This window comes from Hippoglossus stenolepis, chromosome 14, assembly GCF_022539355.2.
Source record: "Hippoglossus stenolepis isolate QCI-W04-F060 chromosome 14, HSTE1.2, whole genome shotgun sequence".
Classification (NCBI taxonomy): Eukaryota; Metazoa; Chordata; class Actinopteri; order Pleuronectiformes; family Pleuronectidae; genus Hippoglossus; species Hippoglossus stenolepis.
The window spans coordinates 20,826,209-20,852,971 of record NC_061496.1 but is presented as its reverse complement, the minus strand read 5'-3'; the positions used below and the strand labels follow the sequence as shown (position 1 = coordinate 20,852,971).

General features: G+C 39.8%; 2 protein-coding genes across 4 annotated transcripts; one reads left to right on the top strand and one right to left on the bottom strand.

The window, feature by feature from the left end:
* The first annotated feature begins 172 nt into the window (after positions 1-172).
* On the top strand, positions 173-24,980 carry osbpl1a (oxysterol binding protein-like 1A). 3 transcript variants are annotated; one of them, XM_035176877.2, is made up of 29 exons: positions 173-436; positions 3,108-3,237; positions 3,309-3,394; positions 3,485-3,559; positions 3,713-3,824; positions 3,977-4,062; positions 5,111-5,255; positions 5,822-5,889; positions 5,975-6,019; positions 8,054-8,127; positions 8,374-8,437; positions 8,536-8,637; positions 9,715-9,843; positions 9,994-10,075; positions 10,278-10,384; positions 13,945-14,107; positions 15,757-15,943; positions 16,674-16,749; positions 17,686-17,820; positions 17,947-18,044; positions 18,168-18,350; positions 18,734-18,841; positions 19,039-19,128; positions 20,432-20,546; positions 20,805-20,918; positions 21,261-21,384; positions 21,467-21,557; positions 23,587-23,607; positions 24,015-24,980. In XM_035176877.2, the coding sequence occupies exons 1-29, from the start codon at positions 374-376 to the stop codon at positions 24,115-24,117; spliced, it is 2,976 nt and encodes a 991-aa protein (XP_035032768.1). In that variant the 5' UTR covers positions 173-373; the 3' UTR covers positions 24,118-24,980. The 3 variants fall into 3 exon arrangements, with proteins under 3 accessions (XP_035032768.1, XP_035032769.1, XP_035032770.1); XM_035176878.2 differs by lacking the exon at positions 23,587-23,607; XM_035176879.2 differs by lacking the exons at positions 173-436; positions 3,108-3,237; positions 3,309-3,394; positions 3,713-3,824 and having other exon boundaries at positions 3,518-3,559.
* Positions 24,981-25,919: 939 nt separating this feature from the next.
* Positions 25,920-26,743, bottom strand: LOC124854793 (laminin subunit alpha-4-like). Its single transcript, XM_047343191.1, has 3 exons — positions 26,660-26,743; positions 26,464-26,577; positions 25,920-26,370 (listed from the first exon to the last, which is right to left on the bottom strand). Exons 1-3 carry the CDS (start codon positions 26,667-26,669, stop codon positions 26,225-26,227), a joined length of 270 nt encoding a protein of 89 aa, XP_047199147.1. The 5' UTR covers positions 26,670-26,743; the 3' UTR covers positions 25,920-26,224.
* Between the last annotated feature and the right edge of the window lie 20 nt (positions 26,744-26,763).

The window sequence follows — 26,763 nt, the reverse complement described above, 5'->3', positions numbered from 1 at the left end:
AAATGAACAAATTCATCACCGGTTTTCGGGTTTATTTTAAAACTCCACGTAGTTTATATGAGTTATTATGGCTTGGATTGGATGAAAACCTTATAAGCGTTTGAAATAACTCTCTTGGTTTTTATTTTGAAAGGTACGGACGATTTGCCCAGGCGAGTTCCGTTCCGCGGAGATCAGCTGATGCTAGTGTAAACAGACCAGAGAGAGTGTGTGTGAGTGTGTGAGACAGAGACAGCTGTAAGCGTTAGTTACACACGGTGCGTGTACATGTAGATGTTTGCGTGTGTGTGTGTGTGTGCCCGCGCGTGAGTGTGTGTGATGAGTCGTGTTTCAGCAGCAGGAAGCAGCTCAGAGTCACTTCGCCCATCATCACATGAGAGACAGCTCCTCTGGATTCCACCTCACACACACACACAGGACTGGACGAGCTGAAGCAGTAAGTGTGTGTGTGTGTGTCTGTGTCAATCGATCTTATCAGTGTGCTTCCTGTTACAAAGTCACCGCTGCTTTATGCAAAACCCTGTTTGTATTGAAACGCACGCAAAATACATACTAAACAATCATAGAGAGCTCATGCACATAAACAAAGACAATATAAATGTCAAAGGGGGGATATATATAACTAGACATGTATAAGAAACGCACACACAAAGTCAATAGCAAATACTCATAGGTTCAGTGTGTATTGAGGTGATTCTACACCGATAAAAACACAACATTATTTCAAACCAGACACCCTGGATCTCCTATAGGAAGGAATCAAAATAACAACAATCTGCACATGTCCTTATAAAACGTCCTTGCTTTACACAATGCATTCTCTGAAGTGATCATCATTAATAAACCATTCAAAACAAGGCTTGGGATTTCTCCATTTACTGCAATAAATATGGTATTCATCCATATGGATTATTTCAATAACCATGTCAGGAACAGTTCAATTTAGATTATCCAAATAAAAAAAGACTGAGGGGAATGTTAAAGGTCGGAATGTTGTTTACTTCGAGTGTTAACAAATCTCTATTATAAAGCCAAAAACTGTTACAAACGGCGCATGAATAAACAAACATGTTGATTCGCCTGTCACGTTACTTCTATGCAAAAACCTGTATTTACTGCAAGATGTGTTTATATCGTACATGAACTCTTCTGCTGTGAGGAAATATTTTAGATGAGACTGTTGTTCCTGCTCATGTCTGTTCTGCATAATCTGGAAAAGCAAATATTAAAGTCGAGGGTGGAAAAAGTATTATATTTTAGATCCTTTGCTGAAGTGCTCAAAGTATCAGAGGTAAAAATATTCAGCAAAACAATGCCTGAGACTGATGTGTTATTATATCTGTTAATACAGATGTGACAGTGTGTATATAGCATTTTATTGTTGCAGCTGTTTTATATATAGACTGATAGTTTATTCCAGTGTTTTCCAGCCGAGAGATCGGGCCCCTCCAAATGGTCTCAGTAGAAATCTGGGGGCTTATTGATGGGAGGGGTGGAAAAAAGTTCTTCATCAAAAACAATTTCTCTTTGAAATCTTTGTTTTCTTAATCTTAACTTTTTCTTGTTTTAATTGGATACTGGGATTACAAGAACAACTACAAAACAATGAATTGATGAGAAAAATATTTTTCGTTAATATTCTGTCAGTTAATTAATTGATTGTTTCTAATACTGGTATTCAAAGTTCAGCATTAGAAATATATTGATCTATCAGCTCTTATTATTTTATAACATAATAAGATAGCATGAACAAGCATTATTTAAATAAACCCTTACATATGGTTATTAAAAGTGTGGGACATTTTGCGGCTGAAAATAAAACCATCAGAAATCAAGCGAGAGTCTAATAAGAAATGTGATTAAACACTGTGATAAATGAATAAAAACTCTTTTTACATACTGACGATAGAAACATGAAAGAAAATGTTACAACTATACTGATTGTATAGCATCTGCATGTCTCAGGATTTCTAGATTTCTATCACTCAAGTGATCAGCAGAGAGACGGGTTGGGTAACTGTTAGCGTCACATGCTTTTCTACACAACCTGTTTCTGAGTCAGTCTATGTTTTTCTTCTCACGACATAATGACGGTTTGTGAGTTTTCATGTCTTGTCATTTCCCCTCCCTAATGGCCATGTGATAAACTGACGGCTAAAGACGGCTTTCTCTCTTGTCTCTGCACGCCACAGTTTTGATTGCAAATACACAGCGTCATGTTGACTCAGTCTGTATGAAGGGGAGAGGGAGGGAGGACCTGTTCCTCTAAGTCGGTGACTGTCATCTTTTTTATAAACTCTCATTTAAACGTTTCCTCTTTTCCTCACCACATGACGAAACCCTTGTGATTTTTCCCTCATGTGTCCTACACAACTAAGGATGATGACTTCTTAACAAGCTTCTCCAGACTGAACACCGGGGAAGGTTTTTAAAGTGGCACACCTCTGATTTGACACATCACTTCAGTTTGTTTATTGCACTAAGGCTGTGATATATTGTCTGAGAAAATAACCCTGATGACGTCATGGTGATGTGAGGTCATCAGCATCACTTACGCTTGTGACTACACATTTTTAGCTGAAAGCCTGAGTTAGATACAACTAGGATTGGAGTTTGAATGACATAGGTGTTCGCCAGACAGGGATCGGGTCTGATGAAAGATGTTATACAGGTGCATTGTGGGAAATAACGGATACAGTGTGTCCTCTCTTTAGCTTGGTAAGTTCAGGATATCTTGGCCCCTGCTGCTTCAATTTTGACGATTATTTTTCTTCTGATCTTGTGAAGTGCCTAACGCAATTCCAGTTTTTTAACTGTGATATAATCTTTATAGTTTTTGTAAAGTGTTTTTTCTTGTAATTGTGTACTAATAATATAAAGTGCTTAAATGTTTGAAAATTACTTTCCTGCTTCTAATGAACCCACAGACTCATCAGTTTTCTCACCAGTGAGCTGCAACTGGTTAGTAAGAAGCATAAACCTTAAATAGCTCCTGTGTTTCTTCTCAGAGACTCTGAGCATGTGTCCTGTGCACTGGATCTTTTTGGATTATAGCTGACTCATGAATAAGAAGCATGTTGTTGTACCATTGCCTGTTTCCTCTGCAGGGGTCCATGGAGGAGCTGGAGCCTGAGGAGTGGTTCCTGCGCTGTGCCCGTAATGGAGACTTGCCGGGGATTCAGAAGCTCCTCATGTCCACGATCAGGGAGGAGACGCGGATCAACATCAACTGCAAAGGTACGTGTACCACCTGAGAATGATATCGGTCACAGTCTGCTGATATGATGCAGCATGTCGTGTTTTCTCAGGTAAGAGTAAGTCCAACCTGGGATGGACGCCTCTTCACCTGGCTTGTTACTTTGGACACAAAGATGTAGTGGAGGAACTGCTTAAGGTAGAGACGTGGAGGTTTTAAATCCTATCAGATCATGCTGTAGGTTTTAAATCACTGCATGGCTAACAGGTGTGTTGCTACACTCTACAGGCGGGGGCAGATGTTAACTTGCCCAATAATATCGGAGACACGCCGCTGCACAAAGCCGCCTTCACAGGAAGAAAGGTATCTCAACGTGTTCTATTTCCATTCAGATTCTGAGTTTCCATATAATCTTTGCATCTCTTTGTTGATCGTGTGATTTTGTGGATGCATGTATTCATCTTTTCAATTGAGAAAACAATCAATCAATCATTCAATCAATCACGTATTGATCAGGGGGTTGTCATGCTGCTGCTGCACTATGATGCATGCGCTACTGTCATCAATGGGACAGCACAGATTCCCAAAGATGTCACGCAGAATGCAGAGATCCTAAGCATGTTGGAAGGTGAGAGAGACAGTTTGTTTTCTAAGAAAATTTCCCTGAAGCACTTTGTTTGAAATCTTAATGTTGGATATTTTAAAACAAGTTTTTTTGTATAACGTATAAATTATGATGTACTGTTTTTCTTGTGCGCCTCGTGCTTGCACTGACACCAGCGGCTGAACGAACAGAAGAGAGGAAACTGGAGGAGAAACTTTTGGATGCTGCACGAGAAGGAGACCTGACAACTCTAACTCAGCTGGTTAGTGCCAGACACTGACCCCGTTCAGACCTGGTATTAACATCTGTCCTGAGTGATCCCATCACAAGTGGGCAGCATTCAGTTTAGGTCTGAACGCACCCAAATGCGTCCTCAATACATTCAGATGTGGTCTGAGAAGCATGTGGCCACCTTCCTTTACCTGTGTAAACATGAATGTGGCCAGGGTCAAATATGAAGGACCAACATCCTTTGACCTGCTTCAGTTTAAACATACATCTACGCCTCTCAGTGTTCATAAGTTGATTTGTTTGTGGCAACATATCAAGTCTTGGGTCTTTGTGAACAGAAATGACATACTGTATGTGATAATTTGAATATACAGCGGGGAATTGAGATCTTTTGTATCTTAAGTGGTCACAGGAGTAAAATTTTATCAGGTGTGAACACGTGAACTTAACGCTGGTCATTTGTGATCAGGTCTCTCAGGACGGATTGTAATACAAGGTCTGAACAGGGTCAGTGATTCCTGATCTAAAACTCCCAGAGATATGAAGGGATAGTCTCAAACATGCACATTTATCTTACATTTTGATCCAGTAATCAATTTGGGATAATTTCTGTAGTTTAAGAGGTGAGGAAAAGGGATTGTTTGTTTTGTTATTGTATCCAAAATGTTATATTCTTAAATATCTGTGCATTTTCACAAGTGATGACAATTGTGTGTGCTTAGTGTCTATATGGGTAGTCCTGCCTTCTCCCACAGTCCAACACAAGACATGTAGCCCGGGTTAGTGGGAGACTCTGACGGACGGATGGTCGGCCGGTCAGCTGGTTGGTCTATAGTCGACTATGCCCTTTGAACACCAGTGACAACAACAGAATTGGCAATAAAACGTCGTTAGGAAAAGCTCTTACAGAAAGGCTCACAAAATGAACAGTGGGGGTACAGTGTTGGAAAGACAGCTTGTGATCACAGTGTGAGGAATTTAAAAGTCGTGCTCAGTTCTTCAGCAGAGTGATAAATACCTGCAGGACACTTGGGTCCAGACAACACATCTGTTTTCTCCTTCCTGTGTGATCGTTGCAGCTCAGCAGGAAGAAGCCTCCGGACATCAACTGCACCGATCTGCTGGGTAACACGCCGCTGCACTGTGCAGCCTATCGAGGCCAGAGGCAGTGCGCCCTGAAGCTGCTCAAGACTGGAGCTGGGCCCACCATCAGGAACAAGAAAGGTAAGAGCCATCACTCAGAGTTGTCAGTTATTAATGACTCCTGTCTGTAAAGGATACGACTATGTTTCTCCCATTCAAAGAACAAAACCAACAATAAATTGATTCTAATAACACGTATTGTTTGTGTAGCCAACACCTGACACGTCTATTCTTTAGTGCCATGGAGCTTTATTGTTGTACAAACATTATTAAAAGAAAACACATCAGTTAGCTGCACTGTTACACTGGGTGACCTTCTCTTCTATTACTATGACATAGAGACTTCATGTTTAGTCAATCACACACACATTCACCAGTGCATGCTCATCTACAGTATAAAATAGTCCCCAGCAGATGCATTATTTACTGATATTTGAGGAATATAAGATAAATACTCCAGGAAATCCCTAATCCCACCTGTTTTATCAGTGCAAGAAAAATGTACTAACAGTGAGTATGTCAAAGGAACAAGCTGTGAATTTTTTTTTTTATATGTCATCCCCAGCCTTTTAAATATTGTTCAATCAAGCAGCACTTTTCCCATATGTGCTAAACTCCAGCTTGTCTGGTATGTCCATAACTTGCAGGCCAGACAGTGTTTGACCTGGCCAGCGATACAGCGATGAAACAGGTCCTCAAGGGCAGTGTCCATCGAGTAAGTGCTCAGCTGATAGTCGACTCCCGCAAATTACTCTGATTTGCTCTTTACTTTCCTTGTGTGACTGCTTTGTGCATTGCAGGACATGAACCGCCATGTGAAGAAGTACGAAGGACTCCTGGGGAAGGTAAGTCAGGGAATCAGTATCTGTAGTGGCTCAGAGAACATGTTTGTTCAGGTTTGAAATGATCCGGCAAAATTTTGCTCTTATACTTAAATATTTGACTGCTTCTACAGACACCATTAGCAAACACAAACTTGTTACAATATGTCAAAGGTCCAGTGTGTAAGATTTAGGTGAAAGGGATCCATTGGCAGAAATTGAATATAAAATAATCCTAGTGATGTTTTCACTAGTGTGTTTCATCTAACTGTTATATTTACATCAGGAGTGGGTCCGCTCTACTGAGGCCGCCATGTTTTTTACAGTAGACCAGACTGGACAAACTAAACACCCTTTGAGTTTTTATGACAACTGAAGGCTGCCACGGGTTCTCTTTCATGTTTGGAAGAGGAGGGTGAGGTGAGGGGTGTTCAACTGCAACATGCAACCTCACCACTAGATGTCACTAAATTCTACACACTGAACCTTTAAGTAATCTTCTATATTACTGGGTAATGCACAGGTTTATGATCACCAAATGTAACATAAAAAAACATGTAAAAGTTGACAAAGCGTCAATCAGTGACGATTAATAAGAATGGACTATATAAACAAAGCACTAAACAGATCTGTCACTGCCAGTCTTAAAGATATACTGTATGAAAAGATCATCTTTAAAACATGTAGGTAAACAACACATTAAATCCATCTTTGCATGTTTTTGTGAAGGTATCATGCTATTATACAATATGTCTCATTTTGAAGGTCAATCAGTGTGTTTGTAATTAGAATTATCACATGAAATACTAAACATAATGTGTATGTGAAAGTTGAGATAGTCATAAAAATGAATGAATGGCCTGTAGAATTGTTAAACATGCTGCATGTAGTGTGATATAACTAGTATTAATAGTAATATAGTAAGTAGTAATAGAAGTAGATGGTAATAGTTACTATTATCCCTAATGAAGCCATTATCAGAGTCATGACTGAAACCTGTGCATCTCCTACTATAATATGTCAGAATATCTGCTGTTGAAGAGTTGTAAAACTGAAAAAGTTAGCTAAAAGCGAGTTATCGTCAAAGAGTGGTGGCTGGTTAGTGCAGGTTGCATGGACACCACACTCTTCAAATTATAGACAGAAGGAACACGTCATATTTTAATTTACTTGGTAAATGCAAGTCCAATGTCTTTGGTCTTTTGTCTAACTTTGGGAGTCTGTTGTTTGGTGCTGTGAAGGTAGTCGACACTCAGCTTCACAAGGTTTTCTGCCGAAAACAGCTGCCTGCTGCGACACTGTGTTGAGAGTGAATCATAACCGTTAAGTCAAAAGATGGAAAACCAAAACAATAAGCAAAAAAATGATAAAACACTCAGAAGAGGTGAACGGAACTGCAGAGTAGCAACCATATATAAGTAGACAAGTTTTGAATGGAAGCATATTGATTATTAAAAACCAACAATGAACTTATCCTGCATCCTGTTAGCAAGTGTTATTTAAAAGCATATTCCTCTGTGCCACAGAGCTCAGCTGTTGTTTAAAGACTATTAAAAACACATCAGTGAGCCACACTGTTACACTGGGGGACATTCCCTCATTACAATGAAACACAGCCAGTTCATTTAGACTCATCCCACACACTGTGTCCTGCTGAAATATCAGCGCAGTGAATCCACTGCTGAAAGTAGTCTCGGTTGTAATTACCACTTGGATGTTGACGTGCGTGCTATTTAACAGTCAGAAACAGCCAATTATAGCGGCTTCAAAATGACTTGACGAGGGAATTGGGGACCCCTAAAAATCTACTCCAATTTCACTACCTGCTGAGCCAATCAGTGCAAATCTAGATCCAGCTTCTTTGTGTGTGTGTATCAGCTTTCTATGTTTTAATATTTGCAATGTTTCTGAAGGCAGCATGTGTAATTTGTGAACATACTGTATGTCCTTTAAGGTGTTTTCTCAAGCTCCTGTGCTCGCTCTCAGCCGCTAGTGAAATCAATAGTAGAAATCTGTGAAAATCAATCAATGATTTTTCTCCTCTGTGTCCTCCTGCAGAGCTCCAGGTTTTTTGGCTGGCGCTCCTACTGGGTCGTCCTTCAGGACGGCGTTTTGTCCTGGTACTCAAAACAGTAGGTGCCATCTCTCCCCTTGTTTGTAATCCTTAAAACAGTAAATTTCTCTGCAGTAGATAAATGGAGTGCTGAGCCCTTTTGTTTTGGAAGGTGCTGGAGGTGACACATAAATGGGTTGAAAATAAAAGGCTTTTCTCTTTTATACTCCTGTTGAAAATATGTCATCTGTCAACACAAAAAGTTTCCAGACGGCAAAAGAAAAGAACTAAGCAAAACAGCTCTTTTTATTCCGCTCATATAAAGGTCAGATGCAGCTTCTAACGTCAGAAGGCAAGGCTGCAAGGCCCTCACACACGCCCACTGTTTGGTGAGTCAGCAATTACAAACTGCACAATTCACCGTGTTGAATTTGTGTTTGTGTAACTTTTCCACAACAATTTTTTTTTTTCTGATCCTCATTACCAGATCAGAGACAAAGATAACTGCTTTTTTACTCTCAAGTGCTTCGATGACAGCGTGCATAACTTCAAGGTGTCGCCTAAAAATGACCCGGAGGCAACGAGAAAAGTAAGTTTTATTTCTCCTCTTGCAGAAACCTCAAACACTCTGTAACTCGTGTGGGTTGCTCTTATTATAACCTATTGATGGCTCAAAGATATGAGAAAAGTAAAGACTCCAAATTCATTCTTTAAACTTTCTTCTGGAAGATTCCATCTGTGAAGCACCAATCACTGCTCCGTGTAAACAAATACAATCAGGTTTCAATTCTTCACCGTGTCATCTAGCTCAATGACGAAGCATCGAATCAGCTGAAACAACATTTGGAAATCTCAAACAACACAAACGTAAAAGTGTTATTGATAAAAATGTCAAGAAAGTTAAGAGTCACTTTATCGTCCCTGAACTTGGTGAAACGCAGATTTTTCACTATCATAGTATATCAAGATGGATGACATGACTGCTCCCCATAAGTGAAGTGTAACAATCACCACCTGGTTTATAGTAAAGTTTATAAACCCTGCCTCCCCCATGTTAGTGGATGGGACATGGACCCAACTAAAAACCTCAAAGAACACGTCATATACATTTTTCTCAAAGGTTTCTGTTATTTTATGTAGTTCTGATTACATAGATGTTTGTGCAAGTGTTTTTTTCCAGGAAGTTTGGTTTTAATTACTTATTTGATGCTAACGGGGAACGTTAGCATTTGGGAACGGTCAAACATGTGTGTTGGCGGTACTCCAATATCGTAGCTCCCTCCTCTCAATAGATAACGTGGCTCCAAATAACTTTTGTATTCAAAATTTGTTTGCTTCATTTCTGGATAGTGGGAGGGAGTGTGGACGCATCGTCCATCTTTATATGCAGTCTATGATTCAAATAGACAGCTCATGCTCAAGGTCGTTTCCAAAGAATTGTTAGTAACTGAAGTTACTGTGACCACTGTAGAGATAACAGCAACAATTTGTAATCTGAGAAAACCTGACAAATATTGGAGAATTTGTGTAAGTTTAGTTTTATATGATGTGAGAATCTTTAACCTAAATATCTCAAAACCACTCTTTACATTGCCAGGGTCACAGTCTGTTGACTTTATCGCTTATGTGTTTAGTTTTCAGGAGAAAATGTGTAACTGTTTTCCAGGCCTGGCTGGATGCACTGGAGGAGCACTCGGCTTACAGCACACACTACTGCTCCCAGGAGCAGGGCAGCGAGGAGGAGGAGGAGGACGAGCAAGCGATCTCACTCGGAGCGTTAACAGACTCACTACAGGTGGCTGCGACCAAAAGTCCATAATTAACATGTCATAACATCGAATAGCATGATGCTCCATTGTCACTGAAATAGAACCTCCCCCCCTCGATCCTCCCACCCTGTACTACTTTAGTTAATTTGCATATCTCCTCTCATCTCTATAACCAGGCAGCGGAGGGCAGCCAGAAGAGGCTGGAGAAGGAAGTGGCAGCTTTCCTGTCCATGGTGAAAAATGAGGCGCTGGCAGAAAGTAAAACCGGATATATTTTTCAATTACATTTTTTTTTGCACACAGAAGCACACACTTTAATAGTCTGCCCCATGTGTTTCTGTTCGAGGTTTGCTGTGCTTGTGGTTTGTAGCTTCTCTGAGAGCATTCAAAATACAACAAGATATTAACATTTGCTTTAGTTTGCCCTGAAAATCTTTAATTTGTGTGTTTATCCCATCAGGCTTTCCACTTGCTGTTCTGCAGAAAATGCAAGAAATCTGTGAGGTGTCCAGTGAGACCAGTTCCAGTCTCAGCATGTGTCTCAGCCTCTTCTCCAGACAAGAAGGAGTAAGTGTCAGTTTCCTGACGACAGATTTGTGTCAGGGTTTTTTCTGCATAGAGAATTGAGAGGCCTCTGCCTTCATCAAATTTCGTTCCGCCTCCCGATAAAATTTTATTACAGGGGAATCTGCTTATAGTGATCATGTTTGTCCAGGGCAGAATTTATCACTATAAGCGGTTGATTGTTATAAGAGAATTGCGTGGCTTCTGTATACTAAGCAAGAAACTTGAGGGAAAGGTAATGCACACACACACACACACACACAAAGACTCCGCTGCTCATTTCTCTCTCTTCCTCTCTCTCTCTCCCTGACATGCAGACAGCCAAACACACACAAACAGTGTCATCGGACACATGTAAACTCAGACTGGGGTAAAAAACAAAGAATTTGTAAACTTAGGCTGATTTCAGTTGGTAGTAAATTACTGACAGAGCCAGTAAAACCTTTTTTAGGGTCAAAAACGTGTATGAAAAGACCTTAGCAGACTTATTGGAGCTGTGCATGGCTCCCTGGGTGTCTGCCCAGGAGACCTGGCTGAAGGTCAAAGGTCAAGGTCACTGTGACCTCATAAAGTAGATTTCTCTTTCAAGAGAATCATCACAAAGTTACCACACATATTCACTTAGACTCAAATATGAACTGATAGATTTGGGTGGTCAAAGGTCAAATGTCAATGTTATGGTGGTCTCATTAAAACACCAAGGTCACAGTGACCTCATATGAGACTGCTATACATTCGCAGGGTGGTCATTCTAGTTACATTTTATGTTCTGATCTTTTAAAATATTCAGCTCTAAGTCTTTTGCTGCCAACACAGTGAAATGAAGGTAAAATGAGTTTTCAAGTTTAAAAATATGTGATTCAACTGAACTGACCTTTGACTGACTATATAAATACTGTAATCAACAGGATCTGTAGTGTCTGTAACCCCCAGATTTATATTCATATATTTTAAACAATAAGATGTAAAGAATAAAATATGTTTTGTTAGAAAGCACCGGCACATTCACTGATGAAAGTGGTTCAGCTCAGTGCAGTGATGAAGCTGCAGTTCTTTGTGTGTGATTCAATGGATTTGATTGTAATTGGTGGGCTCAGTGGATTCATACATACCTCCAGAAAAATGTTACATTAATTTGGTCCTAATGTAAAACTTCATTTATGAAGCACTTAATATATTGTTGACATGGTTATTCACTTGAGTGGCTTTACATAATAAGATGCATTTCCATCTATGTGCTGATGTGTGTAAATTTATGAGTGGTTGTAAACCTAAAGTTCAAAGTTATTCATTGGATACTTGGAATTCTTTCAGGCATTGTGTTGTGAAATTGCAGGACTACTGTACTATATATGTGCGTATGGAGGTAAACACCACTGTGGCAGCAGGGCTTTACTACAGTGGCTCGAGCCCAGCAGCACTCTGACTCACTTACTGTCAGACACTGAAACACAAAACATGCTCAATAGGGAAGAGAAAACGTTCCAAAACGCCTGTATTATCATTTATGAAATGTTGCGTTATGATATTGACAATGTTGTGGTATAGTAAATTAGTTTATTCATAATAAATAGTGTTTATAAATGACATTAATGGACAGGAATATAGAGAATCAAGATTTTCATTATAATGATGATGCAAACTAAAAATAACTTCTTACAGCCACGTTAGCAGCTCTGTGAGGTCAGATATTTATTTGGATACATACGAGTCAGTCTCGGCCATTAATCATAATGTTTAATAATAATGTTTTTTTAAAACATCAAATAACTAAATAAAACCAAATTTATAAGAAAACTGAACAAACATCAGTGTGATAAGAACTAACTATACTTACTATCTCTGAGAAAAAAATATTCAACATTTACTTTGACTTTTTAGTGCTAATTATATTGAGAAAAGTCTCAGTGTTACTTTTACATTTATACTGATGTATGTGCATGCAAGTGCACTGATGGTGCATGAAATCTAGTGTGTATAACAAAACGGGTGTAATTCATTTTCATCATAATCATCATATCTTATCTCCCTTTTTGAAGTCTGTTACACAAAACTTATTTTCCCAACACTAAAGATCTAAGAGTGAGACGGTCACTTTTCTGAACCAGATGTTTATCTTATCAGAATGAGAATTAGTCACTGTCTCCTCCCTGTTTAAACTGATCGGCAGTACAGCTGCTGCCTTTGATGCACCGTGGCGATTGAGTGCAGCAATAAATTCGCTCTTGAACTGCTGGATGTGTAAATCAAGGATTTGCTATTCTGCCTGCCTCAAGCTTGTCACTTTCTGCATCTAAAACTGGAAATTAGCATATTATTATAGACTATACTAATACCAATACCACAGCCCGATTTAGTCAAATCACTAGGTGTTACAAAAAAATCCATCCCAGTCATGATGTTTACACGGACCAACTCGTTTTCCCTTCACATTCACACAACGCGGCCTCATCTCAGAAACAAGAGAGCTGAATTTTCTCTGGGATCTTTAGAGGAGACGGCGCTGCTGGTGTGCACGGAGGCTGCCAGAAAGCCACTTGAGTGTTCGCGGTTTAACACAGTCCAGTGCTTTCAGGGTTTACACCTGGGCAGCCGCCTCAGTCACTCAGCTGTGCAGCCTTTTGAACTGAGATCCACAGATGCACAGCACATGATAAAAGACACACAGAATCTCCGAGCTCGCTATGAATAGGCCGGGACTCAATGGGAATAACTCAAACTTATACAGTATACATCTCAGTCTGCAGAAGATGCTCAGCAGTCTGAATTAAGCAGGGGGGGACGTTCTCTTTTGCCCCTGTGAGTCACTTCTAGCTCCCGCAGTGCTGCTTTGCCCTTCAGCACCCCCTGTGGAGGGGTCAAGCAGCAGGAAGTTTCTCTTCAAAGTTCAGTTTAGTGCAACAATGGCCACCGTCCTTTGTTTCTTTGGAAGTCCAGAGCAAAACGCTGCCTCATTAATGTTCTTAAACTGATATTTTCACATCAAGGTGAATATTTTTCTGACCGGTGCAACTGAAAAGTGAGCACAAATTCATATTATCAACATTAATGCCTCTTTTGTAATTTGAAGGTTTGGTTAATGGTTTATATCTGAGTCCATTACGTGTCATTTGATCCTCTCTCCTCCATGGGAATCATGTTCTCCGGCAGGCCATTTGAGATGTCAGTGTCATGGCAGCTGTACCCCATTACAGATAAACATGGCTTATCCCTCTCTGCTCCATCTCTGCCCCCTCTCTCTCTCTCTCTCTGTGGGGCTGATAATGAGAGGACAGTGCAGACAGGAGGATCAGTCAGTCAACATGATGTGTATTTGCACACCCACTGCCACCACAGCTCGTCCAAGTCAGCAATATCCGTCGTCTGTTTGTAAAAAGAGTCGGAATAGAAATTAAAATTGCATTAAATCAGGTTTTGAAATGATAAAAAAAAAAAAAGATAAAGTGATGAAGTTCATTGGGGTTTATGTTACTATGAGTAATTAGTGTCTTTCTTTGTGTTACTGCGTGTGTGTGTGTGTGTGTGTGTGTGTGTGCGTGTGCGTGTGTGTGTGGGGAGCTCAGGTGCGCAGTGTGAAATTGGAGCAGGAGGTGGAGAAGAATAAGATCCTCTCTGAAGCGCTGCAGACTCTGGCCACGGAGCATCACGAACTTGAGCAATCCGTCGTCAAAGGATCTTTGCCACGGAGTGCCCTCAGCGAGGATGAGTTCCACGACGCCGTGTCTGGTGAGTTGACAAGTGATCAAAGGTACTCGGGGGGGACGGAGGAGATTCTGTGACAAGCCCCCGCTCACACTCACTGCTCTGTCATTCACCTGTAGGACACTGGAATACTTTTTCCTGCCGGGGAATGTCTTTGGTATGTTTTCCACTCGTGACGTAAGCTCCAGTGTTGTAACACTGTGTTGGAAAAATCATATTCACACGAATGCTTTGTTTTTGTTTTTGTGGTGGAAAAACCTGCATGGTGTAAAAAAAGGGCCTGACTGATGCTCGAGGATTTTTCTCTGAATGACTAGAAAACAGAAATGATTGCACCTGCTGGACTTGATGCTTGTGTTTTGTTCTATATTCAAAACTCACTGGTAAAGACAATAACTTGAATCTAATTTGCTACTAATTACTCGACACTTTCTCTGGCAACTGCTGCAGATGTAAGGAAGGGAACATGAAGATGTAAATGCTGAAACAAAACCAGGGCTGTTACGGTAAATATGCAAAAATTAGGATATAGTTGAAACAGCAATTCTCTATGTAGGATAATCATGAGGAGTCATAGTTTTATTCAGCCTTGTGTCAGCAGGTTTTAGCCTCTTTATCTCTTTGCTCCTGCTGTTCTCTGTTTTAACTTATACGGTATTTTGATGCAGCCGAATTCCCAATAAATTTGTTTTCATTTACATTTGTTCTGTTTATGTCAGAAAACACAATCTGAACCAGTGACTGAAACGCTTCCCTTTACGACTCCATGTTAACCAGTAGTCACTCCCAAGATGTTTCTAAGCTGCGGCTCCGCACGGCTAAGATCCTGATGTTGTTACGACTTCGTCTGACACACAACTCAAAGACAAGAGCTCTGTTTTGTGATTTCAACCATATTTTCTTGTATGGTGGTCGAGCAAAAGATTATTTTATTATATTTTATCTTAATTTCACATTGTGTCCAGCGTCCATCTGAGTAACAAACTACCTCTGCTCCACCTCTGTGCCACTCACAGAACAGAGTAATAGAAAAGACGGAGTAGAAATACTGCCGATTCATTTTGAAACATAGCAGCCAATGAGGGAACTCTTAACGCTTGGTTGGCTGACCAATGGTGGAACTTCAGGTAGTCACATGACATTCAGCTGACTGCTAGCAAAACAACATATTCCACTGACACTCAAAAAAGAAAAGGTTGCCTTGAACATGTGATCACCAACTTAATAAATAAAATAATCTTTTATATATATATATATATATATATATATATATATATTAGATGTGCCTCAATCTGTTACGAAGAGGAAGATCTTACAGTTGAAAAATTAACTCTGTCTAACATGTTTCCAAAAAACCTCACATTTTTCGTTTCTGTGTTGCAGTTTCATGTTAATGATCTGCCGGCATAAAATAGATATTAATATATTGCTAAGAAGCCAAAACCAAGATGGAAACATCTGCCTGGCTGTTTTTTCTCTTATTGTCATGTATGTGTTGACACTGGTTTTACTATCAAACTGTAAAAGATACCCGCAGATAAAGCAATGTTCCCTCTTGCACCAGGTAATTTCATTTTTTCCGAGACTCAGGAATTGTCTGCACTCGCTTCCTTCTATGTCAAATGTCATTAAATGTTCTCACTGATTCACTTCTGTGTGTTCACCTCTGTCAGAATCAGAATCGGAGATCTCCCTGAGCGGCTTTGAGACGGTGGCCAGTCGTTCCTTTGACGAGGACGAAGAGGAGGACGAAGGCTCTGTCATGTTAAGCAGCCCCTGCGGCAGCCCCACCATCATGTTGCAGGAGGATCACCATAGCGACAAAGACGAGACTCAGCCCAATGGGATCACAAAGTACAGGTCAGATTTGCTGTATGTTTGCCAACACAGTTTCCTATGGACTGCTGACCCCCTGTGTCTTCATCTACCTCTCATCAGAAGATCAACAAAGGGCCTGACTGGTCATATTGCACTGTTGTTGTTGTTGTTGGTGGTGGTGGTGGTGGTGTTGTTGTATATTTTTATTGCTGTTTTGTATGTAATAGTGGTATCAGGATGTTGTTCTGTTTTCTCACTGATCTTTTACATGCTCAGGTTTTTCCACGTCACACTGTGAATAATTTAGTGTTAGGTAAGGTTAGGAACCTGGTAGAGGCAGGAGAAAAGTTGTATTGAAAGAACGGAGTTGTGTGTTGGAGCTGTTAAATATTGATGAGGTCACAGTGTAATGCAGTAATCAGTCTGTAGTATGATCCCATGTTGGCAAATCCGTTCAGCAGATTTGGAGTGAAATTGAATTTAAGTCACTATGTTGTTGTGTTTGCGTTTCTCAGAATATTAGAGTAAATCAAACCTATAGGTCAACCTCTGAATCTGTCCCAGTCAGGTGATACCTGTGCTGAATGCAGCTTTGTTCCAGTATCTACACACAAAACATGTTGATGACATTCACTTTAATAAGAAATGTCACTTGAGCCCATTATATGTCGGGAAAATTTACTCTCATGAAAATGTGTTTTTAGAGCAGTAGCACAGAGTCACTGTATTATAGAGGTAATACACCTGTGTGTAAACGTGTGTGTTCTTTTAGGACCAGCTTACCTGCACCAATGTTTTCAAGAAATGACTTCAGCATTTGGAGTATTCTGAGGAACTGCATTGGAATGGTGAGAATCATGTTTTTATTTGTTTATATGTTGTTTATGTCTTAGGTGATATTTGTGTCTCTAAGTAAAATAGATGACAAATATTATTAGATTGTTGGTTTTGTGCAGGCACCTCAGGATTTTGGGATTGTTCAGAATGAAAGTACAAGGAGTTTGAGCTAAGATTCACAAAAACAGCAGGTTTTTTTTCTTGTGAAAACTTTTCTCAGATTTCTTACATAATTCTCTCATTAATTCAGAAAATCTCTGACCAAAAACCGAGCTTAAAGAGAGGGAATTTTGGTCTTAAATTCATCAACTGGTCAGAAACACGACTCCAGATGAATGATAATGTTTCTCCATCGCAGCTGAATGTGGAGATAGTTCCCCAAACAATGTAAAAGGTGATGATGCATCAGTAGTGATCACAACATGAGGTTTCAATGGGGAACATATCATTATACCTGCCTGACAACAGCATGTTTGCATTGTAACTGTAAGCATGTTGTCATGCCAGAATTAACTTTTGGCTCAATACAGCCCAGTGGGGCCACCAGCATGGCTGCAGTGTGAGCAGTGTGTAGAGTATAACTGTGTAGGTTCCTGTATTTCCAGATTAGGTGTTAAAAGAGTTCAGGCACAGTAATCCTCACATGGAATGTCTAAAACCTATTATGTTCATTAATCCTTTATGTTAATATTATATTTCCAAAGCTTTAGTTTGTTTCTTTTTACACCGGAGAAAAAAACAATAGATTCAACTCTACATTTACATTCATTCAGCCAGCAGACTTCTAACGTGACACAAATGATGGGTCTTTTGAAGTCCACAATTCCCTTGAGCCTTTTCAACATTCAGCATGAATATGACATTTTCAAAGGATTTCTTTGTGAAGGGACTTAATATTCCCTTTTTAGTGAAACTTTGTCACTCCGTTCCTCTAACGTGTATTTCAGGAACTCTCCAAGATCACAATGCCGGTGATTTTCAATGAGCCGCTCAGCTTTCTGCAGCGTCTGACAGAGTACATGGAGCACACGTACCTCATCCACCAGGCCAACGCCGCCTCAGACTCTATTGAGAGGATGAAGGTTGTACACTCTGTGACATCCTGGAAATATCATGTGCAAATGACTATAATTGTGTCAAATCCACTTTGCTGGTGAGTTCGTGAATATGAGTGTGTGTGTGATAGTGTGTTTCTCTGCTGTTGGCAGTGTGTGGCTTCGTTTGCAGTGTCCGCTGTGGCCTCACAGTGGGAGCGGACAGGTAAACCTTTCAACCCCCTGCTGGGAGAAACGTATGAACTGGTCAGGTAAGAGGGATTATACAGCTCATGTTTCAGCACTGATTGTATAGCTACTTATTATATAATAAAATACATAAACTGAACTTACCAGATATAAAACTGTGATCGTCTGTCTCCCTGATCTCCTAGAGAGGATCTGGGCTTCAGGCTCATTTCGGAGCAGGTCAGCCACCACCCACCGGTCAGTGCCTTCCACGCTGAGGGTCTGAAACAAGACTTTGTGTTTCATGGATCCATCTACCCCAAACTCAAGTTCTGGGGCAAGAGTGTGGAAGCTGAGCCAAAAGGGGTCATCACGCTGGAGCTGCCCAAGTAAGAACCTGTGGCTGAGTAAGAAAATACTGAGCTTCGTCATTTATCTTCTGTATGTAGTATGTATGGATGTCTGTAGACTTAAGGCTTATTCTGAATGAATTTTGACCTTATTCTGTTTTAAAAACTATTAACTGAGCTTACAGCAGCAAAATCATTGATACTCGCTCTCAATAAATGTCCAAAACCATTTACAATGATATTGTATAAGAGTTGGTGGCCTGGATAAGTGTCCGTGTTTTGTTTTTATTATTATTATCATTATTATCATTTGTATAATGTATGTGTAGTTATTTGAATTTTCAAATTTCTGAAATAGATGCAAAGAACTGATCACAAAAAAGATATTTGAACAAGTGGAAGTTAAGTTGTTTTCTCTCCAGTCACAATGAAGCCTACACATGGACAAATCCTACATGTTGTGTTCACAACATCATTGTGGGTCAGCTGTGGATCGAGCAGTACGGGAACGTAGAGGTGATCAACCACAGGTACGACAACACAAATAAAATGTTTGTCTTGAATGGGGACTATTCTCTTCTAAAGATCATCCGTTTGGAACAAATTGAGCAAAAGCTGGTTGGAGCAGATAAAAATATTTTGAGGAAGTCAAGGAACAGACCAGTGTTATGACTCAGCAGAAAGTGAGAAATGTTGTAACAAGCTGTTTTCCTCTCTCTTCACCCAGAACTGGAGAAAGGTGCTTCTTGAATTTCAAACCATGTGGCCTTTTTGGCAAAGAACTGCACAAGGTTGAAGGATATATTGTGGATAAAAGGTAAAGCTTACACTGATGCATCATGTTCAGAAATTCTTTTGCATAAAAACTACTACCTTGGATAATCATAGTGATATGACAACATTATCGACATAACTTGTGCCCGGACTGAGCTTTGTTCAGATTTCACACCACACTGTACCACATTGGATGAGCGTCAGAAAAGACAAGTTCTCCAGAGGACAATTGAAGGACTGACAGTCTGTGTCATACTGCTAATCTGTCTCAATGTTTAATAAGATTAATTTGTAAATCAGGATTTACTCAGTTGAGTAGGTTGACTGAGGTCACCATAGTGAGATAATTTATAACTTCATAAGTGTAACATCAGAGCCCATTATACAATAAAATCATTGATTAACAATATACACCCATTAAAATGTACAAATTTCCATCAAACCATCCCAGAAAGGACATGGGCGTCAGTGCAAAATGAAAACAACTAAGGCAGCTGAAGAACATACAGCTCAGTAGAGCTCAAACCTCCACCAGGGCCCAACAGTCCCCTTATGAAACCACATTTAAATTCACTAGATCCAGACTTTTATTTTGATCTGAACCCAATTTCACAGACTCATAAATAGCAGTGCCTTAAACATATCTGATTTATTTCATTAATATTCATGAATTATTCTCTGAGAAATCAAGGAAAATGTAAAAAAAAAAGAAGCCCTATCTCACAATGTTAAAGAAATAATTCCTGGACGTATATGTATGTATGTATATGACTATGTGTTATTTTACATATAGTTTGGTTGTTCGTTTCGTGGTAATCCGTCCAGTAGCTTTTGCATAATCTTGCTAACAATCAAACCAACATATGAACAAACGGGGGTGAAAACATAACCTCCTTGGTTCGGGTAAAAACAGAGAGGAGCAGATGGTTCAATCAATCAACAAGCAGCTTCTGCCACGACAGAGCCAATGACTCAACATGAATGACTGGGCACAAGCAGCGTGCGTAACCACGAGAGGAAGACACAACATGGCAGTGACGGGGAGCCACGTAACAACAAACGATGATAACAAGCAAAGAGAAAGAAAATCTTGTGTGTTTACACAGCATGGTGTCTAAAATCACCCGAGCCTGTGAAGCGCGGCTTTTGAACTTCTTCTTAAATGGGATTTTCAGAAACATCCCCAGTGTGAAGCCACACATCAAAGTGCTAATTTAGATTTTTGGAGCTTTTAAATGCCCGGAATTTTTTGTCTGTTGAATTTCTGAGGCTAAAGCCGACTGATATTATTTTATCTAGTGTTTCCTGAGGTGATTTGTTTGAATATGTATTTTTTTTCACCACAGCAAAAAGAAGCTCTGTGCTCTGTATGGAAAATGGACAGAGTGTCTGTACGTTGTCGACCATGCTGCCTTAAAGAATGACAAGAAGGGGGCAGAGGAGAAAAAAGGCAGCAAAGCGGTATAAACCAACTGTTCTTCACTTTGTGATTATTATTATGATTCATTGTGTGAGTTATGTAGTTGGATGACTTTGTCAATGGAAAAAATGAAGGCCCATTGCTATACATTAAATAAAAACAAATGTACTTACTGACATCCATATTTCACATCAGTCTATCAATAAATATAAAGTATTGCGCTGTAATAACTTAATTAATTAGTTAAAGAGCTTAAGTAATATGAAGACTTTTCATGGCATCATTAATTCTGTTTGCAGGGTTGCAGTGAGGATCAGGAGGAGACTCCTTCACGTGCTACAGACACTGTGGAAGTGATTCCTGGCAGCCAGCTGCTGTGGAGAATCGCACCCAGACCAACCAACTCTGCCCAGGTCGGACTCAGTCATGTGCACAAATAATAATACATGATGAAATAATGAAAGTGTATTTTATTTCGACTTGTCTAATCAAGTGCTTTACATGTATTTACAATATATTTAAAACAACATCCATTAAAACCAGTTCAATCTTTAAAATATATTTAAAGACTTTCCTGTAAAAACATGTTTTTAGCAATGATTTATAATCTCCTCAGGCAAATAGGTTCTTGGGGCCCTGATGTCCAACACTTATTTACCAGTCTTTAACCATAAGCAAGTGTTGGTTGGAAGATCTTAGATTATTCATATTACTGCATATAATGTTTTAACATGCAGCATTTTATTCAATGCCAGATGTACAGCTTTACGTCCTTCGCCATGCAGCTGAATGAGCTGCGTAAGGAGATGGAGGGAGTCATTCCTCAGACAGACTGCAGGCTCAGACCGGACGTACGAGCCATGGAGAACGGCGACATCGGTAATAACTGTTGCTGGGACATAACATAAAATAATACTCTTACAGCAGTCTGAATATTATTATTATTATTTATACCACATAGATGTCGCCAGTGGGGAGAAGAAGAGGCTCGAGGAAAAACAGAGATCTGCTCGTAAAAACCGCTCCAAGTCTGACGAGGAGTGGAAAACAAGGTGAGCCTGAGAGAGGAACTGGACAGATCAAGTGTTTCCTCATAATTGCTTCAGTAAACAAGATATTATTCAATCGGTTAATGAATGCAGTTCGTTGTCAGGGTGATATAAGTTCAGTAAATTCAGTCTTTGTTGCTGAAAGATGAAACCAGTTCCAAATGATAGTAAGAAACTGATATTTGATATTAAGTGTGAACATTGTCAGCTCTGATTGCCACCTGGTAAATGTTGCTTAAATGTTGCTGGAATTCACATAACTCACATTTACTTATATGCACTTATAGCTACATCTAGTCTAGAAATAAGTAGTTGAGCATTTTAGGAAAAGGACTAAACCTTTATTGGATTTCTTGTTGAGGGTTAGATGAAAAGATGATCAATCTTGTAGCTTTCTGATAATGAAACTACAACCAGGAGCTGGTTTGCTAAGCTTGCCGTCAAAAACCATAAAGGGTTAAATGTGTTGTCTAGCATGATTTTTTTTAAACTCAAGTTTCATACATATTTACAAAAATAGATATAGGGTAGCCACATAATAGTGATCCTGAGAGGTGGATTATGTTCACTTTTAACAACGTCAGGTGAGATGTTTACCACTTTTTATGCTAAGCTATCAAGCAGCTGCTGGTATCTTAAATAGACATATATGAGAGTGATATCAATATCCTCGTCTCACTCTCAGCAAGAAAACTAATATCTATATTTCTTACAAATGTCATATAAAAGTCTAAATGTTGTCTCTTCACAAAAAATATTAGAGTGTCAATGTTTTCAGCTCTGATTATCCTCTGTTTGAACTGCTGAGCTCATCTGGCATTCATGAAATGTACTTTATCTGCATTTTTGCACTGCAGCTGGATGTAGTTTCTGTCATTAGAGGAGACATATTATGCTCAGTTTTTCTTTCCTCTAGTGGGTTATAGGTATTTTGTGTATGTAAATGGTCTGGAAAGTTACAAAGCCCAGAGTTCATGTTAAAGGGAGCTTCTCTCCCCCACAGAAAACACTGCCACTGAAACGCTTAAAACACCTCGTCAGAAGTGGGAATCTGGACATTGCTTCACATTACATCGCAATGTCCTGCATTTGAACACCTAGTGGCCCACTAACAAAGCCAGATAAAAGCTATGTCTCAGTTCAGTAGCTGCATCCTTTGGAGGCTGCATTTGAAGACTGCGTCACAACTAGACTGCCCCATTTTGAACGCTACTTCAATTGTGGCATCCTACCATCCCTAGAGAAACAAAGGCTCCAATGGGTGAATCCTTACCGGCCCAACATTTCCCAGGATTTATTGTGCTTCAGTGACAAACTGTTGTTCAAAGAGGTACTGGCACCAGAAAAGTATCTATCTTGATATCCTGAGTATCACGCTTCAACTCAACTGAACAGCCAACGATACACATGTTAAAAAACAAAAAGGCATTAAAACTATCTCGTTGTGTCCAACTGCATCTCTGTTTCTTGGCAACAGCAACAAGGGAAGGGGTGAGCTGGTGACACTGATCACAGAAATCCTCTGTAGATTAGACCGTCTCATTTCAGTTTGGCCTTCACTGTCTGCGCGGCCCACGAAGAAGGGGGTCTTCATGGGCTGGGTAGGCCACATCCTCTGTAGGATGCAGTCCCTGAATTGAGACACAGCAACAGCGACAACCGACATTTCCTAAACTAGCTTTAAACGGTTGACCAATCACAACAGAGTGGGCCAGCTGGCCAATCAGAGCAAACTGGGCTTTATCAAGGCCAGAGCCTTAAAGAGACAGGAGCTAAATCCAAGTGTTTCAGACAGAGACTGAAAAGAGGAGCTGCAGCATTGGACCGTGTGAGGACAGTGATGTGTTTTCTGAACATTCACCAAGTTAAGATTATGAACCTGAATGTGAGCGTTGTGTCTCATTTAATGCTGCATTTTATCATCATTTTCTGCACTGTTACATTCTTAATTGCTTTGAAAGGTTCAAGCTTAATCTCCATTTTCTCTCCACTTGTCTTATTTTTCCGTTGCCTCCTTCTCTGATGATTCTAGGAGTCCTGCCCTGGGCCCGAGGTTAGAGCTGCTTGTTGTTTCACTGATGTGTCTGACATGTTTGAAGTGATTGTGTGTTTTCCCCAACTCTTCTTCCTGTTCTCCTGCTTTCTGTTAAGATAGAACAGAGAATCACAGATTTTAGAGACTCACAGTTTGGAGACGGTTGTGATTCATCTGCTCTCCCCTCCACCAGCATGGCAGCTCCACTTACTGGCACTATATGGAATTACTCAAACACCACAGGAGTCCTCCTCCTGAATAATTCCCCTCCCTGCTTTCATGCACTAGAGATATAACAACACAACAATTAATTTTAGTCAAACGCAAACCTGCATGCCTGACCTCCCTCACTGTGTGTTATTTGTTGAATTATGGTTTTGTGGCTGCGGTCACTGAATGTCAGTGTTCTTCTGCTGTGTTTTCAGGTGGTTTCAACAAGGTCAAAACCCTCACAACAGCTCCCAGGACTGGCTCTTTTCTGGTGGATACTGGGACAGGAAATACAGCCAGCTCCCAGACATTTACTGATGGACATTTCCTGCACACTGAACAGTGTCCTCTGTACAGAGCAGCATTAACAGTGTTTAATGAAAGAGCTACAATAACTACAAGTAATATGCAAACAATCTACTTAAACTGTGTGGCCTTAATCTACTTTATAATAGTGAAACTGCATTAAATGTCAATAATCAATATTTAGACTTTCTGAAAGGTAAAGTTGTTTGACAGTGTAGCATTTGTATTTATACTGAGAGAAGATAATGGACTTTAAACTCACAGTGGAGAGGTGCTGATGCACACGTGTTTTAATATCAGCTGTCGTCTTTTAAATGTTCAGACTCTAAATGTGTATCTGTGTATATACGTCACACAAACCGTCAGTGACCTCATTCATATTTCCTCTCAAGACCACTTACAGTTCATTTAATGTGATGTTAAAGGTGTCAGTCATCTCTCCTTATGTCTTTTACCTTATGAAACAATTAGGTGTATAAAACATACATTAGAAAAATACAGTATAATTTCTATATCACTACTACACATGTATTATGACTTTAAGAATGGACTGGCACATGTTTTGGTTGTTTTTATCATTTTGTCCACTGAGGCCTTCAACTGTGATGCTCTATACACCTTTCACACATGAAAGAATTGACTTTTATAAAGAGGTCTATTATAATGTTTTGCTGTAATGTAAAAATCTGTGTATCATACAATCTGTCAGACAGACTGAGACAAAGTTGGTTGGGGGTGATTAGGTCAAATGATGAAAAATCATCAATAAATCCCTTCAGTGTATTCATGTATGTGTTTACTTTTGATGTTAGGTTTGACAGGAGCGCAGGACAAATTTCAGAGGAATCTGAAAATAAAGTGTGATCTGATCAAAAGGCTTCTGTAACAACAAGATATCTTTTTTTTAAAGCTGAGCTCAGACCTGCATCCAGCTGTTAACCTGGAGACTAGACAGACATGGTGTAATCCAGTGGAACACTTTGTCCCTCACTATTCAGTTTTACAAAATGTGTAATGCAACAAATGAAATAAATGTGTAGCCTATAGGAGAAAGCCCTCGTGTATGTGCTAATGGAGTTTAATCAATTACATCAACATTTTCATGCTTTCATGAGCAGTTAGAAGCAACGTGTGGCTTCTGATCAGGGAACAATAATTAAATAATAATATTAATGAATAAAACAGGTGCTCCAGCATTAAAGGGGCAGTTTACTTCTTAATATTTAGTAATTGCAGTTTACCTTTGCTTTTTGCTGTTAGAGATGGAGCCTACGGACATCAGCCTGAGGAAGCTACTACTGAAGCTGCTGAGCACAAGGTTTTTAGTGTCTGGTTAATATTTGCAAATCCCACTGCATACGGATTAAGTGTTTTTAATCACTTGCACTAACGGTAAGTGAAGAGTCAAGTGCTTTTGCTGTTTTGTTGTGAAAAGAGAAGCAAGTGCAGCTGTTGTCGTCCTAGTGAAGTGAAGTGCAGACACTAAGTGGATCATGTTATTCTTTGAACATGATCTCTTTTTTCTCCTCTGTACAGCATGGACGGCCCATATTGTTAATATTTCTTCTAAAGGAGTCAAATTATACAGATCTTTAAAATGACCACAAAGAAACAGAAAAAAACCCAAAAGATGTAGAATTATGTCAAAGAAACTAAATGACCACAAACGATGCCAAATAACAACAAAGATACACAAAACTATCCCCAAAAAATGTATCCAGAAAGACACGAGAACATAAGAAAAAAAGAAGAACAAAGAGATGTGCAAAACAATCACAACAAGCTAAAACAAACACAAAGATAATGTGGCGCTGATGAGACAAAACATTTAAACTATTTTGTTATTTGTGAAACCTATACTGAAGTACAACCTGACAAGATACTCCATATTCTTCATTGTGACGCAGGTGACAGATGTATCTTCTGATATTCCCCCTTTAAAATTACACGTAGCCTAATATTACGACTTTTTTCTCATAATATTAGAGCTTTCTTTCTCGTAAGAGTACGACTTTATTCTCGAAATGTCCGATTTTTTCCCTTTAATGGTTTTCGGGCAAAGCTTGTTGTATGACTTTAATGACAAGAGGTCAGCTCCATAATTACTTTGATCATGTCATTAGTCTTTAGGGCATCGATTGATGCTCACAGGATCATACACCCTGGATTCTTCTTCATACACAACAGGCTTTCCATTGATCTTCACATTTCGTAAGCAGCCCACAAATGGTGAGGACACGGGGACTCTGCTGTACCTTGTCGTCCCTGAACGGAGAAAAGGGAAGATTCAGGTCAGGGTGATATGATAACAGCTACTATTTGATGAAAGACATGCTGTGAAATGTTTGATGGATTTACCCCCAATGGAAAGTGAATCCAGTGTTGTTGAGTACGAGGTGGATGTGACGGCGACGGCTTTCTCCTCAGACATGGAGTCCACCACTAGTTTGACAACTTCCCGCTGTTTGGACACTGATGGACAATAACCCAATTTTAAATTTAGAGCCACTCAGATGTGATCTGGTTTGTGTAATGTCATCATGTGAAGTCGTACCTGTGACCATGTGGAACTTTCCATCACAGAGACTTTCAGGAGGAGTCACAGAGACACTGACAGCTCCGTTTCCATCATTCACTCTGGCCCCCACCTGGTAATAG